The 18,122-nt window shown below is 44.5% G+C and overlaps 1 protein-coding gene across 5 annotated transcripts in view; it reads left to right on the top strand.

Annotated features, from left to right (window-relative positions):
- The window catches only part of LOC137521331 (membrane-spanning 4-domains subfamily A member 4A-like), a 142,060-nt gene that overhangs the window by 79,767 nt on the left and 44,171 nt on the right, over positions 1 to 18,122 (top strand). For 4 of the 5 annotated variants that reach the window (XM_068240452.1, XM_068240453.1, XM_068240454.1 and 1 more), the window contains one exon: positions 12,235 to 12,399. The exons of the other annotated variant lie outside the window; for it this stretch is intronic. In XM_068240452.1, coding sequence (XP_068096553.1) covers positions 12,235 to 12,399 — 165 coding nt within the window. The remainder of the gene's footprint in view (positions 1 to 12,234; positions 12,400 to 18,122) is intronic. 5 annotated transcript variants of the gene reach the window in all.

The following is an 18,122-nucleotide window of genomic DNA, read 5'->3' as shown; positions in this document are numbered from 1 at the left end:
GAGACAACACTAAGAGAAAAGTGGGCCTGAAGGAATACAAGAAAAGAAGACCAGACAGAAGAAGGCACCAGGTTAAAAGATAAATGAGATTATCAGGTGGGTGAAGAGAGAGCATTAGAAGATGAGGATGGAGATACTCAGTTTTTACAGATAAATCAGATGAACTAGAAGAGGACAAGATTTTTGACATAGAAAATACCAGAAGTTGAGTGAAAGAAGGTTTTGATAGACATTTGAAACTACAATAGAGACTGTTACATCATATCAAGATTTCAAGATCAAGACTAAGATGTCAAGATCATCTAGTTATAGAAGAAGACAGCCAATGTAGAAGTTTTTTGAAAAAGACTGATAAATATACATAGATATTCTATTTTTGATTCCGTATATGAAGAAGATGTGGAAGATATAGATTTTTCTACCTATGCAGCGATATACTACCATGCTACAGATACAGAAGCAGATGCAATAAAGACTTATGAGAAGTTACAGGAAGAAAGCCATACTACAGGAGGAACAAGGAGATAACTGTTCACAATAATGACACACAGCAATCAAGCGGGTACTACAGAAGATTGCACTGAACGACATTATATGTACAAGATGATTAAAGGCCTAGTGTGAAGAATGAAGCCTGGATTGATGAAGACTTTTAAATACATGAAGGAGAAAAGAAGTTATGTACACCAAGAGACTGGAAGAGAAATCCATGCCTTAGGTAATCGATTGACGAAGTTCAAGGAGAACAGTTTCAAGATGAATACTCTATTCAAGAAGTGTAACGCTGAGGACAACAGTTAATTAAAGTGATGAACAGATAACAAGAGAAAATGTTTTTGTACATGAACAAGGACTTACTGATGTCAAGCTATGATAAAAGCCACGACACACATGAAGCAACCAATGAAGACATGTATGATATGCTATCAAGGGATTTAATACACAGCTTAAACGTGAAAGTTTTTTATTTTCAGAAGAAGAAAATGAACACTTTTCAAAGAGAAGACATATCTCAACATTTACAGAAAATGGATAATACTACTTTGATTTTTAAAAGACAAACTAAGATGAACTTCAGAAAAGACATAAGCAAGAAGAGAAGGAAACTGCTGTTATAAGTTTGAACACTAGAGCAAACTAGTAAGAATGCACCCAGCACCATATAGCATCAATAATATTTTTCTTTTTGAACCACAAGTGGGAAGGTAGTAGTGAGTTTAGTTTAGTTATGCTGAAAATTCACCAGAATGTTGCATATTACTTTTTTGTGTTTCCCCCTTCTCTCCTCTTCCTTTTTATTTTTTCTCATAGGTGCTGAGAACAATATCAATTATCCGCAAAAATGCCCATACAATGGGGTTTGCTGTACCTGATACATTTGATGACTACAAAAGCTGAACTTTGCAACTACAAGGAAGACTTCAAAAATAAATTGAACTTGATGCATTAACAGTATGCCCAGCGCCTGAACAAAAGTGACTGCTGGATTTGCTACAGCCTTTATCCTTGAAGAGGATGCCCAAACTAGCCATTCCAGTACTATCTAAAGAGTTGGAAACCAGAGTGTCCGGAGGAAACCCACACAGACACAGAAAGCACATAAAAACTCCTTTCAGATCAGCGCTGCAAGGCGAGAGCACTAACCCCTACGCCACTGTGCTGTTCACATGAAGTTTAAGAAAAATATTCTTCAGAAATGTTCAAATATGCAATACATGGACAATTAAAAGAGAAAATCCAATTCACCAGAATAAAGGACAGTTTAACATTTGTTTGAATTCCAAGAGAGATGAAAATATCCTAAATGATAAAAATATATGTTCAGCAAGGGACTATCGTAAATCTGCACACAGCTCTGCATAGCGAATGAAACTGTACTAAATTGCAACCCGACTGATAATGAAAATAATACAACTTGTAGATGACCGTTGTTACTCATCCTTTTCAAGTTTCAAGAAAGCATCCTGGGACAAATGAAATTGCCCTATGACTGGTTCTAGCATACAAGTTATTGCCTAATGGTGGAAAAGGAAGATGCACCATAGTTAGAGGAGCACCCGCTACATGACTTGGAGAAGAGCAAGAACAGCTCAAATATCAATTAAATACCTAATCCGTATATATACAAGAGAAGTGCTGAAGAAACTAAGAGAGTGAAATGCCTATAAGTGCCATGGTGTGCAAAGACTGTCCTACACACTAGACGTATAGATGCAAGATGACTAGCCATAGTCAACTCAGAAAATATAGAGTTATTTGCGAGACTATTTGATAATATTACAGATGAAATGTTTTAAACAACCTGGACTGTCAATAATGCGCTAAAGTGGCAGACTTAACTGCTAGTAAAACACTAGACTGATACTAGATTGCTATAAAGCGGCACAAGGGGGGATCCTATCATGTTATCATGAGAATTGCATGTTGTATACAAGAATTACAGACACTTGACTGAAGGCTATATGAAACATATGATACCTGTTAAAGAAGTTTCCAGAAAAGAAAATTCTGAATGACTACTGATTCCAATACTAATGAATGATTAGTGCGGAGAATTACTTCAATCAGAGAGAAGATCTACACATGACATATCCAGGATCAAGCGTGTAACTACATTAAATATTGCCATGAGAAGAGACTGTGCTTAACAAGAAAATAATCATATATCACACTTAATCTACAAGATAATTTATCACATTTGACTTTTTGCGGAAGTAAACATGCAAGATTTACATACAAGAATGCTGACAGTCTACAACATAAGTTTTAAGAGACTTTTAATTCAACAGTAAAGATCCTGATCAATTCAAGAGAGAGAATTACTCCTAAATATTGGAAACATGAAGTGGAGAAGCAACTTTAACAATGAGATGTTAATATATATGTTTTATTGAGAATATATTTGAAAACAGCTACTGCAACTGGCTAGCTTGCAATTTAAATTGCTAAAGAACTTTTCAATGCTTACATTTTTTATATGATATCTATATTATTTAAATAGAAAGATGACATTATTTTATAGGATTCTGTTGGCAAACTACACATACTTTATTTTACTACATACCATTTGTGAAAGAAACCTTGTGGTATAAGAAAGGTGTAATTAACTGTATTAATACATAATACTAACCAACTAACTAATTAACCTGTTGTAAGCTAACAATAAAATGTTGAATGTATTGTGTTCAAAAGAATCTAGGGGCCACATGAACGGTATAATTCCTGTTTATACATTTTGAACTTTAAGTTTTACCATATGTCTTAAAATGGGTGACAAATATTGCCTAGAATTTTCCTACATATCTACACAAGCTACCACAGAGACAGAAACTACAGATTCAAGGGTGAATCCATACATGTGTTATATACAAAGACTATAGCCATATCTAGACCAGCAAAATATGTTTATTGGAGAAGATATTAATCTTACTATTGAGTCTATTGTCAGGCAGGCAACACAGCTGACAACGCTACTTAATGAGCAAGGTTTTGCAAGAATGAAAGATTGCATTACTTTTAATTTTGAGTATGGAATTTTTTTTTTCCGGAGAAATATAACAACTACGGAGATCGCTAATCATCTGCCATCATTTTCCTGCAAGGGGGGATGTCAGAATTCTAGCGTTTTTATTTATGCAGGAAAAAAGCTGTCATAAGTGTATGGTTTAAGCTTTAATGTTCTATGCAAAATTTCATTGTAAAGTGAAAAGTTAGAGTACTTTATATTGCTCTGTGACATAACATATTCCAGGCTGTGAGGCCTATAAGATTATTCTAGTTACAAAAAGTCAGAGCATTCTTGTTTATGCTAGTGCGTGGCCTTAATATTTAAAGAGGCTTCTGTGTGAAGACAAAGAAGCAAGTTAAACTCACATTACTGCAGTAATTATAAATGCACATAATTATTACACACAGATATTATTAATCTAAATATTAATGATCAATACAGTCCTTCTAAAGAAAGAAATAGTTATTGTAAAACCCTAAATAAAAGAATGTATTACTTTGAATTACATGTAAACTGCATTCTGCCAGTGATATAGACAGTGAAACTTTTATAAGGTTATTTTAATTTGCAAGCTAGAAGATGTTTACATGTTCCTTTGCTTGAAGGCCGTTACAGCCAGCAAGAAAAATTCCCAGCTGGAGAAGTCAAAATATGATAAAAAATAAAACAAGGGGTTTTCCAAATTAGTTAAAGATGACTCCATGATGCCATCTGGCGTCAACATTATTGATACTGTTTGTTATTTGTTATGAAATGCTGACCTCTGCCGGTTGAATTTAGATATTTATTTCTTCATCAGAAAGACAAATATATGGAAAAGGATTTTATATTATCAAGATTTCATGTGCAATTATTTCTTTTATGATTAATTGTTTTAAGAAGAATTATATAATAAGCTTTATATTTAAATAAGTATATTAGAAGCCTTATATGTTTCAATAAGCCTTAAATTGCTGAAGGCTCTTGCAGGTCTGTGTTAGTGTCAATCTGACTTGGGAAAGTACCAAGACATTCCAACATAATTAGCAGTGAACACTTTATCAGATATGCGTCATGAATGACATTGTTTAGTCCTCATGTCTGGGTCAGCCAACAGACAAGATGGCTGCGTCAGAAATGACCTAAACAAAATGTCAAGCACTCCAAATGACGTTAATTCCCACAAGATAAGGTAATTAAGAATTTATAAACAATAATATTGTGACTTAGGAAATCAAAACATGATAAAGCATTGACGCACGGAAGCTTTAGCCAATCAGAGTCTGGGATTCAGGGAAAGTCCAGATTAGGCAGCCATATTGCCTCCAACCCCTATAAAAGTAGAAGCTGAAAGCTCATAGTTTGCAGAAGCCCAACAATCTCCTGAGAAGACACATGAGGCAGAAGCTACCTTCCCACACGTGGTTTTAGATGCTGAAGAGATGACAGAGAAGGGGTAATATGCTTAATATTCTGGTGATTTACTTTATTAATTTTTCAGCATTAAGTTTTATTAAGATGTTAGCAAGAAGTTTTTTAGAAGCTATTTTTTATGCTATTTCTTTAAGAAGATTACTACAAGTTTTACACAGCTACTAGATACACAGCTATTGATACAGATGAGACTACTTTTGATCTTATTCTACATAACACAACTGTTATATTCTTTTTTGAATGTACTTAGATGATTGATAATTGCTTGGCTCTAAAGCCTTGATAAGATGGAATACTGTTATAAGGAAACACTACTTGGAACTGTTCATATTTTGTATATATGCTGTATGATAAGCAAATACAATTTTTTATATAAAATCATATACTGAGTGCTCTGATTCATTTCAAGGTATACCGTCAATCTATAATTACTGTTATAGAGGGTTCAGACCCCACTATGCCGGATTTATATGATAGCAACGCTTTAAGGGCTGGTCCTTTACTGAGTTAGCAATCATGAAAAAGGCAAAAACCGCTCAGGTTTTTGACACTCCTGCTGATCCTGTGTCTCTAATACTTTTAGCCACAGCCCCTGAACAAGCATGCAGATCAGGTGCTCTGACGGAAGTCAGACTGGATTAGCTGCATGCTTGTTTCAGGTGTGTTATCCATCCACTACTGCAGCCAAAGAGATCAGCAGGACAGCCAGGCAACTGGTATTGTTTAAAAGGAAACATCCATATCCCTCTCAGTTAAGGTTCCCTTTAAACGCCGAGCCGAGCTGAAGTCAAGTAGAAGGATCCTGGCGTATGAGTCAGGTCTATCCAGGTGTTCATTTACGAGCTCCAGGCAGATGTTTATGGCGTCGTCAGTAGACCTGTTTGCTCTATACGCAAACTGGAACGGGTCTAGCAGGGTCTCAGTGGACAGCTTGAGGAGAGGCAGAACCAAGCTTTCAAAGGATTTCATGATGACAGATGACAGATGTAAGAGCCGACGGCCTGAAATTGTTGAGGTCTGAGACACCATGTTTTTGGGGGACAGGGATGATTGTGGACCTCTTGAAGCAAGCAGGGACCCTGCCTTCCTGGATAGATTTGGTAAAGATGGATGAGAGAATAGGAGCAAGCTGCTGCGCGCAAGTTTTCAGACAGGCTAGTGAAACTCCGTCTGGGCCTGAGGCTTTCATTGCATTTATCTTTGCCAAGTGTTTCCTGACATCCACCTTGTTCACAGCTAGAGGGGGGTGGGCTTGGGTGCGGGGCCGCTAAGTCAGCGGAGAGGACAGGAGGCTAAGGGGACCTTGCTGGAACTGGCAGGTTCTCGAATCTGCAATAGAATTCACTGAGGTTTTCGGCGAGCTCGGTGCTGGGAGTTACGTGCTGGGAGTTACGTGCTGGGAGTTACGTGCTGGGGGGGGGGGGGGGCTTGTAGTTTGTGGCAGCCTTAAGCCCCTTCCAGATAGTCCTTGTGTCCCTTGAGGAGAGGTTATGTTCCAGTTCTTTTTGGCGGCCCTCAGCTCCCTGTTTAGGGTGTTTTTTGCACTCCTATACTCCTCACGGTGGCCAGACTTGAACGCCAGTTCCTTGCTTCTGCGCAGTTGCCAAAGTTTATTGGAGAACCATGGTTTGTCATTGGGGTAGTGTTTGCGGATTTTTGTTGGTACGCACTGGTCCTCACAGAAGCTGATGTACGAGGATACAGTGTCTGCCCACTCATCTAGGTTCGGTGTTTCTAGAGCCTCCCAGTCAGTACAGTCGAAGCAGGCTTGAAGTTGAAGTTTAGCCTCATCCGACCATACTTTGCTGGATCTTAGGACTGGTTTTGCCGTTTCCAGACGTCGCCTGTAGGTGGGTATCAGGTGAATGATGCAGTGGTCCGATGAGCCTAGTGCTGCCCACGGGGTTGCCTTGTATGCATCTTTCAGGACCGTATAGCAGTGGTCCTGAGTGTTGGCGTTCCTGGTTGGGCAGGTGACATGCTGGTGGTAGCGTGGCAGCTCTTGGCGTAGGTTGGCCTTGTTAAAGTCCCCCAAGATAATGAATAACGAGGTCGGGAGGGACGTCTCCCACTGTGTGACAGTATCAGTGAGCTCGCGCAGGGCCGTTTTGACATCAGCGTCAGGGGGAATGTACACCCCAACAAGGACAAAAGAGGAAAATTCCCTGGGTGAGTATACGGGTCTGCAGTTTACCAGAAGGAGTACCAGGTCCGGGGAGCATCTCTTGGCAAGAACAGAGGTGTTGGAGCACCAGGCCGAGCTGATGTAGAAACAGATGCCCCCCCCCTCTCCTTTTCCCAGACAGCATGCTGTCACGGTCTGCCCGGATGATACTGAAACCAGGGAGATGGAGGGCACTGTCGGGGATGCCGTCGTGTAACCATGATTCTGTGAAGCAGAAGACTGGGGTGTTGCTGCCCAGTTCCCTCCTGTTGCTGAGGAGCCGCAGTTCGTCTATCTTGTTTGGGAGAGAGCAGACATTTTCCGGGAGGACTGCAGGGATGGCTGATCGCAGTCCTTTCCTTCTTAGTCTCACACGGACGCCGGCTCGGCAGCCCCTCCATTACTGGCCGACACGGGGCCCAGACCCGGAGGCAGTGATTTTTTGGGCATGGATCTAGACGGAGTCAAACAAGAGGTTACCCTCTGGGTGCAGGACTGCGCAAGGTTCCCATTTTAGGAGCTGTGATCTGGGGTAGGTGGTGCGTGTGGGTTGAGGGGGCATGGGGGGCATGGGTTTGGAGCCACCTCGTGGGTGCAGAGGCAACTTGCAATATTGTTCAACAGTGCCGTACAGTACAGCCCATATTGCGACCCAGCTACGGTGACGGTGCAACCCAGCTCAGTAGTGTGGCAAACACAGTGCGCTACGATAACGGTGCAACACAGTCCCTATGTGACCGTAAAAACAGTGCAACACAGTCCATATTTCCCAAGCTACGGTGGCAATTTGCCCCAGTTCATCACCCTCCTGCGGTAATCATGCAACAGTGCAACAACCGTTTAGTGAACCCCCGTTAGAACAGTTCTACACGGCACATATTGTGACCCAGCCGCAGATCCAAACATATACAGTAAATAAGTATGGTCATATAGCCTGTCTGCAGGGGTGAAAACCAGTGGTGCGGCAGCTGACCAAGAAGCAGTATTAGGTAGGTAAGGTAGGTGGCCCTTCAGTGGTGCAGGTTGGTGGAGGGCATGGGACACAGGGAAATATGCTGGCACTGCCTCAGCACCCAGTATAGCCCAGAAACAGATGGGCACAGAAACAATCCCAGTAACGCAGAAAACCCAGCAGACTGGACTCTCACCTGGTGAATCCTGTGTGAGTCTACCCTCCGGCCGAGGGACTTCAGTAGCCTGCAGCTGGCAGTGGAGGGCGGGTCTGCCGTGGAGGTACCTGGCCGCGTGTCTCGGACAGAGATGGCCCGTGGGGAGGCCTCAGCTGGTGATGCGGTACGGAGGAGGAGCGGCACGTGGGGAGGCCTGGAGTGGAGGCTTCAGCTGGCGATGCGGCGGCACGTGGGGAGGCCTGGAGTGGAAGCCTCAGCTGGTGATGCGGAGGAGGAGCGGCACGTGGGGAGGCCTGGAGTGGAAGCCTCAGCAGGCATGCGGTGCGGAGGAGGAGCGGCACGTGGGGGGTCTGGAGTGGTGGCCTCAGCCGGCAATTCGGAGCGGAGGAGCGGGTCAGTGTCTCCTGTGACTGGCAGTGGAGGAGCCCACATGCGGATGTCGTGCTGGAGATGCGGCGATGAACAGTGTGTCCGACAGGATCCTGTGAGGGTGGCCTGTTCCACTGCGAGGCGGGGATCCGAGGCAGCGGTCTGTCCTTACTTGTTCTGGCTGGACAGATGAGTTTGTGTGCTGGCTGCGGCAGGATAGCGGCAGGACACCCGATGCAACCCTGGAGAGCCTGCTGATGGAGGTGAGGTGAGCTCAACGTGGGTGATCATGGCCACGTTCAGACCCGGTCCGGGGTCCTAGGAATATAGCTAGGGAGGCACCTCTGCAAAGGAACGCTAAGCTACCGACCAATAACAAAAAAAAATAACCAATAACTAAAAAACAGCTAGAAAACAACAAAAAGAGGGGGAAAAGGGAAAAGTCACAGGAGCCCTGTGAGCCAAGGCAGCCTCACGGCGCCATCTTGGATCAGTGCATGACTGACTTGTGTATATAAAAGCACTGGGTGTGGGTTTTGCTGGGCTTGTGACTTGTTTTTTCTGTCCTGTGGAGTGTCAATTTTTTAAAAATAATGTTTCGATTTTTCCATTTGTCAATTTGGGGCACATGGTTGCTGCATTTCTTTATTGAAGGCATATGGTGGCTATTGGGTGCATATGGTGACTGCATTTGGCTATTGGAGGGAACATGGTGGTGGCATTTGTCTATTGTGGTCACACGGTGGAGGCATTTGTCTATTGGGGGCACACAGTGGCTGCATTTGTCGATTGGGGTTTCTGCTAATGGAGGGGTCTGAAATGACCTGTGTGACCAAACCCACAATGGGGCACCTATGGTACCTATCTAACCTATACAGAGTGCGTATTTTTCCACAGTGTGTGCGTTTCCACAGCATATCTGTGTGTGTGTGTCTGTGTGTGTGCGTGCAAGCGTGCGTGCGCACGCACGTATGCATATACAGCATGTATGTATGTATCCACAGAATATCTGTGTCTCTAGGCCCAGCATATGAAACTTGCCCCAGGCCCCGCGTACTGTAAGGCCGCCTCTGCACACAGCCCCACAGCATGATGGAATCACCACCATATTTTACTGCAGGTAGCAGGTGTTTTTCTTGGAATGCTGTGTTGTTTTTCCTCCATGCCTAACGCCCCTTGTTATGCCCAAATAACTCATTTTAGTTTCATCAGTTCACAGCACCTTATTCCAAAATGAAGCTGGCTTGTCCAAATGTGCTTTAGCATTATTCAAGCGGCTCTGTTTGTGCTGTGAGCAGAGAAAAGGCTTCCTCTGCATCACTCTTGCATACAGCATTTCCTCGTGTAAAGTGTGTAGTCGCTTCTGTTCATTCGAGATTTTTCTTGATCTGCCACTTCGAGCCTTAACTTGAACTGAGCCTGTGGTCTTCCATTTCCTCAATATGTTCATAACTGTAGAAACAGACAGCTGAAATCTCTGAGACAGCTTTTTGTATCCTTCCCCCAAACCATGATGGTGAACAATCTTTGTCTTCAGGTAATTTGAGAGTTGTTTTGAGACACCTATTTTGCTATTCTTCAGAGAAATTTAAAAGAGGAGGGAAACTTACAATTGACCACCTTAAATACTCTTTCTCATGATTGGATTCACCTGTGTATGTAGGTCAGGGGTCATGGAGCTTACCAAGCCAATTTAAGTTTCAATAATTGGTTCTAAAGGTTTTTAAATCAATAAAATGGCCCAAATGTATGCACCTGCCTAATTTTGTTTAAACAATTATTGTGCACTTTCTGTAAATCCAATAAACTTCATTTCACTTCTCAAATATCACTGTGTGTGCCTCCTATATGATATATTTAACTGACATTTTTTATCGTAACAACCAACGATTTATGCAGGAAAATCATGACGATTAACAAGGTTGCCCAAACTCTCACATCTCACTGTATATGTTAAAGAAACACTGTAACATCAAAAACATCCCCTGGGGGGTACTCACCTCGGGTGGGGGAAGCCTCGGGATCCTAATGAGGCTTCCCACGCCATCCTCTGTTCCACGGGGGTCTCGCTGCAGCCCTCCGAACAGCCGGCGACACAACCAACTGTCAATTCAATATTTACCTTTGCTGGCTCCAGCGGGGGCGCTGTGGCTGCTTTCGGCTCCGAAGTAGATGGAAATACACGATCTCAGTCGGGTCCGCTCTACTGCACAGGTGCCGGAGACTTGCGCCTGCGCAGTAGAGCAGACCCGAAGGCGATCGGGTATTTCCGCCTACTTCGGAGCCGACAGCCATCAGAGCGCCTGCGCAGGAGCCGAGAAGGTAAATATTGACGTCACCGCTGTACGGAGGGCTGCAGCGAGACCCCTGAGGGACGGAGGACGGCGCGGGAAGCCTCATTAGGATCCTGATGCTTCCCCCACCCGAGGTGAGTACCCCCCAGGGGACGTTTTGACGTTACAGATTCTCTTTAAGGCCAGAACCCAAAGTCTGGCCATTTCGGGTTCTGACCGGTCAAAACGCGAAGTGGCCGTGCATCTGCGGCCATTGTTAGAAATGAAAAATTCCCGGCCGCATAAATGGAATTAGATGGCCATCTCGCTGCATCCCCTGGTGGCAATGTGACCAGATGAAGCCGCTCTTCGGCTCTGCCTCCTCCCCCTGCCCCTCTACTATGCAGCTTTGGCAGCCGGGGGACACGCAAATCGTTCCAGAGTCGTTCGTAGCGGCAGGGAATCCTGCCATTCATTCCTCTGCAGAGCGTGTGCTGGCAGAAGCAATGTCTGCAGCCTTCCCGCTCTGCTTCCCCGCCGCTACGAACGACTTTGGGAGACACGCGTGTCCCCGGCTGCCAAAGTTGCATAGGAGAGGGGCAGGGGAGGAGAGGAGGCAGAGCCAAATAGGCGACTTCATCGTGTCACATTGCCACCAGGAGAATCAATTCATTTACGCCGCCGGAATTTCAACACATTTAACCGCAGCGAGACGGCCAACTAATTCCATTTATGCGGATGAGAATCTTACATTTCTAACATTGGCCGCAGGGGCACGGCCACTTCGCGTTTTGACCGGCCAGAACCCGAAGTGGCCAGACTTCGGGTTCTGGCCATAACGTATACAAAACATGCAGTGTTGGTGGGCCTTGAGGGCCGGGTTGGGGAACACTGCCTTGAAGGACCACTATCACTGTCAAAATACATGTGTATACATACTTATAGGCAGTACATTTCTTCCAGTTTAAAATGCACAACATAATTTCTCTTATGTTGCTGTCCCTTACAGTAGGCAGTACAAATCTGACAGGTTTTGGACTAGTCCATCTCCACATGGGGGATTATCAGTATCTAATTTGCTCTTTACAAAAGCATTTACACAAAGATGTCATCCAGATGACTGCTCATTTACACACTATTTTGGAGGCTGTACTGTGCAACGGCCATTCCTCTGCTGTTGAAAATTAAAAAAAACACTGACTCCTTATGAAAGTAGTTCCTTTAAGAAAATCTGATTTTGTGAAAATGTAATCAGAGTAGAGAGAGATAGTGCTAAAATGTGTTGATCTTCTGACTGTTCTTTCTGATAGCTTTTGCATTTAAAACAAGGTTTATGGTGATTGAATAATGAAGAATGAATTGTTACTTTTGTTGTAGGTGAGGGCCAGTCTTGTTCTCAACATCATTGCTTCAGTAGTTGCTTCCGCTGCCATCATCTGTCTTTCAATCAATTTTAGAGTATTCTCTGGTCCGTACGATGAATTACAGTTCTGTGTCTATCATGAACAAAGTCACACCTGCGAACACTTGTTTGATCTAACAGTAAGTATCCCATTCCATGCTTTACAAATAGACACTACGCTGTATGTAATATAAACTGCAGAATTTTTGCAGAGACAGCGCCTTGAAAGGCAGCTTTAAACATTTTCAGAGTGATGAGATGGCTTATACAAAACAGAGATCTGACGTAGGCGTGGAACGCCGAAACGCGTCATGACGTCCTAGGCGCAGGGCAGCTGCCGCTAAACTCCCGTGTACCCCATCCCGCTGGCGTAACTGGACCCTTGGGGTTACCACATCTACTGGCCATAGTGTGGAGGAAGCCAGACCGGTAAACTAACATTCAGGACACGGTGATTTGCAACATTGTGATAAGCTTTGTCTTACTTTTAACATTGTAAGTTTTAATTTTTCTTTGTGTGAGAAGCAACATTAAAAAAGTTAATACACCAGAGAGCGCTCCTCTCCTTTTTCTTTTTTCTGTTTTCATCAGTCAATTTACCCTAATCCCAGAGTAAATCAGGAGCAGCACTCATTGGTGGTTTAACGATTACCTGTGGAGACACTAACTGGCTGAGCGCAGTGGAATACGTTTGAATTATACAAAACAGAGAGGATGAGAAAAGGATCTCATTCTTTCTTAGTGCCACCATACTTTATTGGAGGTGGTCTCCGTTAAGGTAACTTATCAATATCTGACTGATATTGATCATTTACCTGGATATTGCTATGCACACTTGATATTCTATCTGTTGTCTGAAGGCATCTGAGGCATTCCCGGTCCCCTGGTCGCCAGGCCCTGCTCCACCAACCTGGAGCAACCACCCTCCACCTGGTCTTCACAGGGTCTGCTAGGCTTATGTAATGCAGGATCTGGCAGGAGCCCACCGAACTGACACCTACTGGCACCTTTCTACACAGTGCCTGACCAACAGCTGCAGATCCATCACAGCCTGCTAAGCGAGAAATGAAATGGGCTAGGTTGCACTGCAATCGTAGGGGGGGGGGGGGGGGGGGGGTGTCTTATTTTTATTATTTTTCACTGTTCTCTTTCTCACTGTCTTAATTTTCCACTGCTCTTGTACACCTTCTGTCTTACTATCCTTCCTTTCTCTACTTTCCTCTCCTCTCTCTCTTCCTCAGGATAGACTTGGGGGTCATCTGATTCAAATTATCGCTGGAGAAGCGTTTGAGTGCCATGTACGGCAGCAGATGTCCCCCTTGACCTTTCTCCTAGGTCCTTCTTACGGACCCCTCTAGCTATGCCTTCACTCTATTTTCTACTCTATGCCTTGTATATGCATTGTAACTCAGGGGCATTTCTAGGTTGCTGTGAGATCTGGGGCACCCCTGGGCACCAAGAGGGAATGAGCGCGCTGCACCGAAAAATGGGTGTGGTTATGCCGTGTAAAGTGGGCGTGGTCAAAGGTGGGTCCAAATGTGCATGAACATAGCAGTGGCATAATTTAAACATATTCAATAGGCAGCATTTCACATATATAAGCCCCTCACCTGGCTTCTGTCTTGTATTCGGCTGGCTGGTATAGGTTAGATAGGTAGATTCCCCCAGCGTAGGTTAGATAGGTAGCTTCCCCCAGTTTAGGTTAGATAGGTAGCTTCCCCCAGTGTAGATTAGATAGGTAGCTGCCCCCAGCATATGTTAGATAGGTAGCTGCCCCCAGCATAGGTTAGATAGGTAGCTGCCCCCAGCGTAGGTTAGATAGGTAGCTGCCCCCAGCATAGGTTAGATAGGTAGCTGCCCCCAGCGTAGGTTAGATAGGTAGCTGCCCCCAGCGTAGGTTAGATAGGTAGCTTCCCCCAGTGTAGATTAGATAGGTAGCTTTCCCCGGTATAGATTAGATAGGCAGCTGTCCCCAGTATAGATTAGATAGGCAGCTGTCCCCAGTATAGATTAGATAGGCAGCTGTCCCCAGTATAGATTAGATAGGCAGCTGTCCCCAGTATAGATTAGATAAGCAGCTCTGACCAGTATAGATTAGATAGGCAGCTTCCCCCAGTATAGATTAGATAGGCAGCTTCCCCCCGTATAGATTAGATAGGCAGCTGTCCCCAGTATAGATTAGATAGGCAGCTGTCCCCAGTATAGATTAAATAGGCAGCTTTCCCCAGTATAGATTAGATAGGTAGCTTCCCCCAGGGAGGCGGGAGAAAGGAGGAGGGGGCACTGGGCGGAGCGGCGGGGGGGGGGGGGGGGAGCGGGCAGTTACAAACTCACCTCCGATCACCGCAGACACAGCCTCCAGCTCCTTCCGACTTCCTCCTCCGCCGTGGCTCGCATTGGTAACAGCGGCCCCTGTGCATCATCACAGGGGGCGCTGTAACCAAGGCGACGGACGCCGGTGGGAGGAAGCTGTGCCTGCGTCGATCCGAACAGAAGGTGAGTTTTGAACTGCCTGCTCCGCCCAGTGCCGCCTCCTGCCTCTCAATCGATCCAGGGCACCATGGCAACAGGTTCTGGGAGGCGCCCCGGATCAAAGGCCCTAGCGACGCCACTGTTGTAACTACTGTATGTATCTAATATATGTATATGTATGCACTGTGTATATATTGTATATCTACTGTACCTAACGTATGCTTACTGTACCACCACGGACCCTGTTTGGTGCCAAAATCAATTCCGGGTACAACTCACATCGTACTTGGCAAAATAAATGATTCTGATGCAATGTTAATTAAACCACAACCACCACTAGCTGTACTGTTTCATGCAGTACAAAGCTATGGGAACAATCTTCAAGTGTCACATTTGCCCACAGCTCCTGTTCTTCAATCTATGCTGGCCAGATAAAGAACTAAAAAACTTCCATTCTCGAATTAATATTTGAATCAAATATTTATCAAGAGCGCCTTAACCACTTCCCCGCCGCTGTACAGTATATCTGTCCCCTTTAAACGTCACTTCCGAGGCCGGGCATAGATATATGTACTCCTGCCACCACCGCCACTGTTCGCTCTCCCGCTCGCTCGTGTGCATGCTCCTGCATACATTGCCGCCCCTCGCCTGGAGATCAATGAATGGGAACGCAGTTCCCATTAATTAATCTAAATCCCTGTAGCAATGATCAGCAGATTCTTTGAGAAGCTGCACGATCATTGTGAAAAAATAAATGCATAAATACTTACCTTAGGGACTGAACTTTTTTAATATGTATGTCAAAAGGGTATATGACTGTTATATTTTAAATGATGGGCTTGTAAATAGTGATGGACGCAAAACTGAAAAAAATGCACCTTTATTTCCAAATAAAATATTGGCGCCAGATATTGTGATAGGGATATAATTTAAATAGTGTAATAATTAAATATAATAATAATAAATAATCGTTTTAATTATAGTAGCATGCATTATTTAAAAATAATTTTGGCCGAAACCTGAAAAATAATGATTTTTTCCAATTTTTTTCTTATTTCTCCGTTAAAAAACATTTAGAATAAATTAATGTACCACCCAAAGAAAGCCTAATTGGTGGCGAAAAAACAAGATGTAGTTCATTTAATTGTGATAAGTAGTGATGAAGTCATTGGCTAATGAATGGAAGGAGCACTGAAAGGTTAAAATTGCTCTGGTGCTGAAGGGGTAAAACCCCCTCAGTTGTGAAGTGGTTAATTTTCAATTGATGTTTATTAGATTCAATAATCTAATTAAATCTAAGGTTTAAAATCTCTGATATTGTGTGGCCCTTATGTTCTTTTCTAGATCATGGCACCAGAGGCTTAACTACAAATCTTGGGAGACAAAAGTCTGATGGAGCTCACTAGTTTAGGTGTTACTTGAGCAATGAAACTCTCTCTTTTAGCTTGGACATAGCAGCATATAGTCATCCTCAATGCATCCAGTACATGTATATGGAGAGCCATAATAATCCTGTTCCCCCCCACCGTGGGATTACCAGTAAAGCAATACAGCCACTTGCCTGGGCCCAGGACTGCTGAATGTGGTAAAAGGGGCCCAGCTGTCACTTCCTCTCTGCTAAAAGTTGCCTGGGCCATGTCCAGCACCACTTAAAGAGGGAAGGGTCACTCATTATCACTTGCTGTTGGATGCACAATTTCCCTGCATCACCATATCAGTTCTGAACAATTACTTGCCTAATTACTTTCCTAAGTAGAGGGAAGGTTCTGGGTCCTATAGAGCCTTCCTGTTCTCCTGCCGGTCACCTCATTCCCCGCAGGCTTCTCGGTTTAAATCTCCCACTGCGGGATACTTTGCCCACGTGCTTCAGAAGATTGCCCTAGCCCCATTGAAGTGGACTGCTAACGGGAAAGCCTGCAGGGAAACCCGGGGACTGTGAGGAGAATGGGAAGGCTATATAGGACCCAGAGCCTTCCCTCTCCTTAAATAAGTATCGTATTTTTCGGACTATAAGACGCTCCGGACCATAAGACGCACCTAGGTTTAGAGGTCAAAATCCAGGGAAAAACATATACTAAACCTGGTGCATCCATGGTGCAGGAGCGTCTTATGGATCTTCTCTTCCCCAAGCTACTGAGTGCTTAGAGGGAGGGATTAGACTGTAAGCTCACAGTGTGCTGCAGCCTGCAGTGAAAATCAGTGTCATTCACCCTCTGTCTCCACATTCATAAATGTAGAAACCAGCTAAGTAAGGTATATCACCTTTCTAAAGCAAGATTTATACGTTTCATTTCAATGCCAGGCAATTTTCCACTGCGTGTGTGTTTATATTCAGCCCTCTCCACATCAAGTATAAAGATCATCTCCCCTCTACTATATGCAGCATTTAGTCATATATTGCATTTTTTTATGTAAAACATATTCCTCCCTCCCTCCCTGCTTAATGCCCTTGATTCATTCTGCTGTCACTGTAATGACAGCGGCAATGTCCTGCTACAATCAGCTTCCCTCCCTCTGATGCCTGCCCGATGTGTTGCAGCGAGAGCGCACTATGCTCGGCTTGGCTGCGCTCGTCCCCCCTCCGCCCTCTCTTGGTAGCCATGTGCTGCAGTAGTGTCACTCACCCTCTCTGTCCGTGCATCGGCGGCTGTAATCAGCTGTGTGCGTTATGCACTAGCGTATCATCTTCTCCCTCCAATAACATTATGCTTCAGGGAGGTCAGCATTCGTTACAGTCACCCCCTCTGTCCGTGGAGCAGTGGCTTTAAGCATTATGCATCAGCGGATATTCTTCGGCGGTGTAACTTAGAGCACCGCTTGATGACCTCATTAAGTGAGCAACACTTAAAGCTTCCCCTTCCGAAGAATATCCGCCGATGCATAATGCTTAAAACCGCTGCTCCACGGACAGAGGGGGTGACTGTAACGAATGCTGACCTCCCTGCAGCATAATGTTATTGGAGGCTACACTACGGGAGAAGATGATACGCTGCATAACACGCACAGCTGATTACAGCCGCCGATGCACGGACAGAGAGGGTGAGTGACACTACTGCAGCACATGGCTACCGAGGGAGGCAGGAGGGGGGATGGGCGCAGCCAAGCCGAGCATAGTGCGCTCTCACTGCAACACATCGGGCATCAGAGGGAGGGAAGCTGATTGTAGCAGGACATTGCCGCTGTAATTATTGTGACAGCGGAATGAATTGGGGGCATTAGCATTCAAGCAGTAAGGGAAGGAATGGAGCCCGGACCAATACACAGCCAGAGATTTAGGGGAGGCGCAGCCTACAGTGGCACATTCGGACCATAAGACGCAGCAACATTTCTCCCCTCTTTTGGGAAAGAAAAAAGTGCGTATTATGGTCCGAAAAATACGATATCTGTTTTT

Source organism: Hyperolius riggenbachi, chromosome 6 (genome assembly GCF_040937935.1).
Source record: "Hyperolius riggenbachi isolate aHypRig1 chromosome 6, aHypRig1.pri, whole genome shotgun sequence".
Lineage (NCBI taxonomy): Eukaryota > Metazoa > Chordata > Amphibia > Anura > Hyperoliidae > Hyperolius > Hyperolius riggenbachi.
This window is presented reverse-complemented; position numbering and strand designations above follow the sequence as displayed.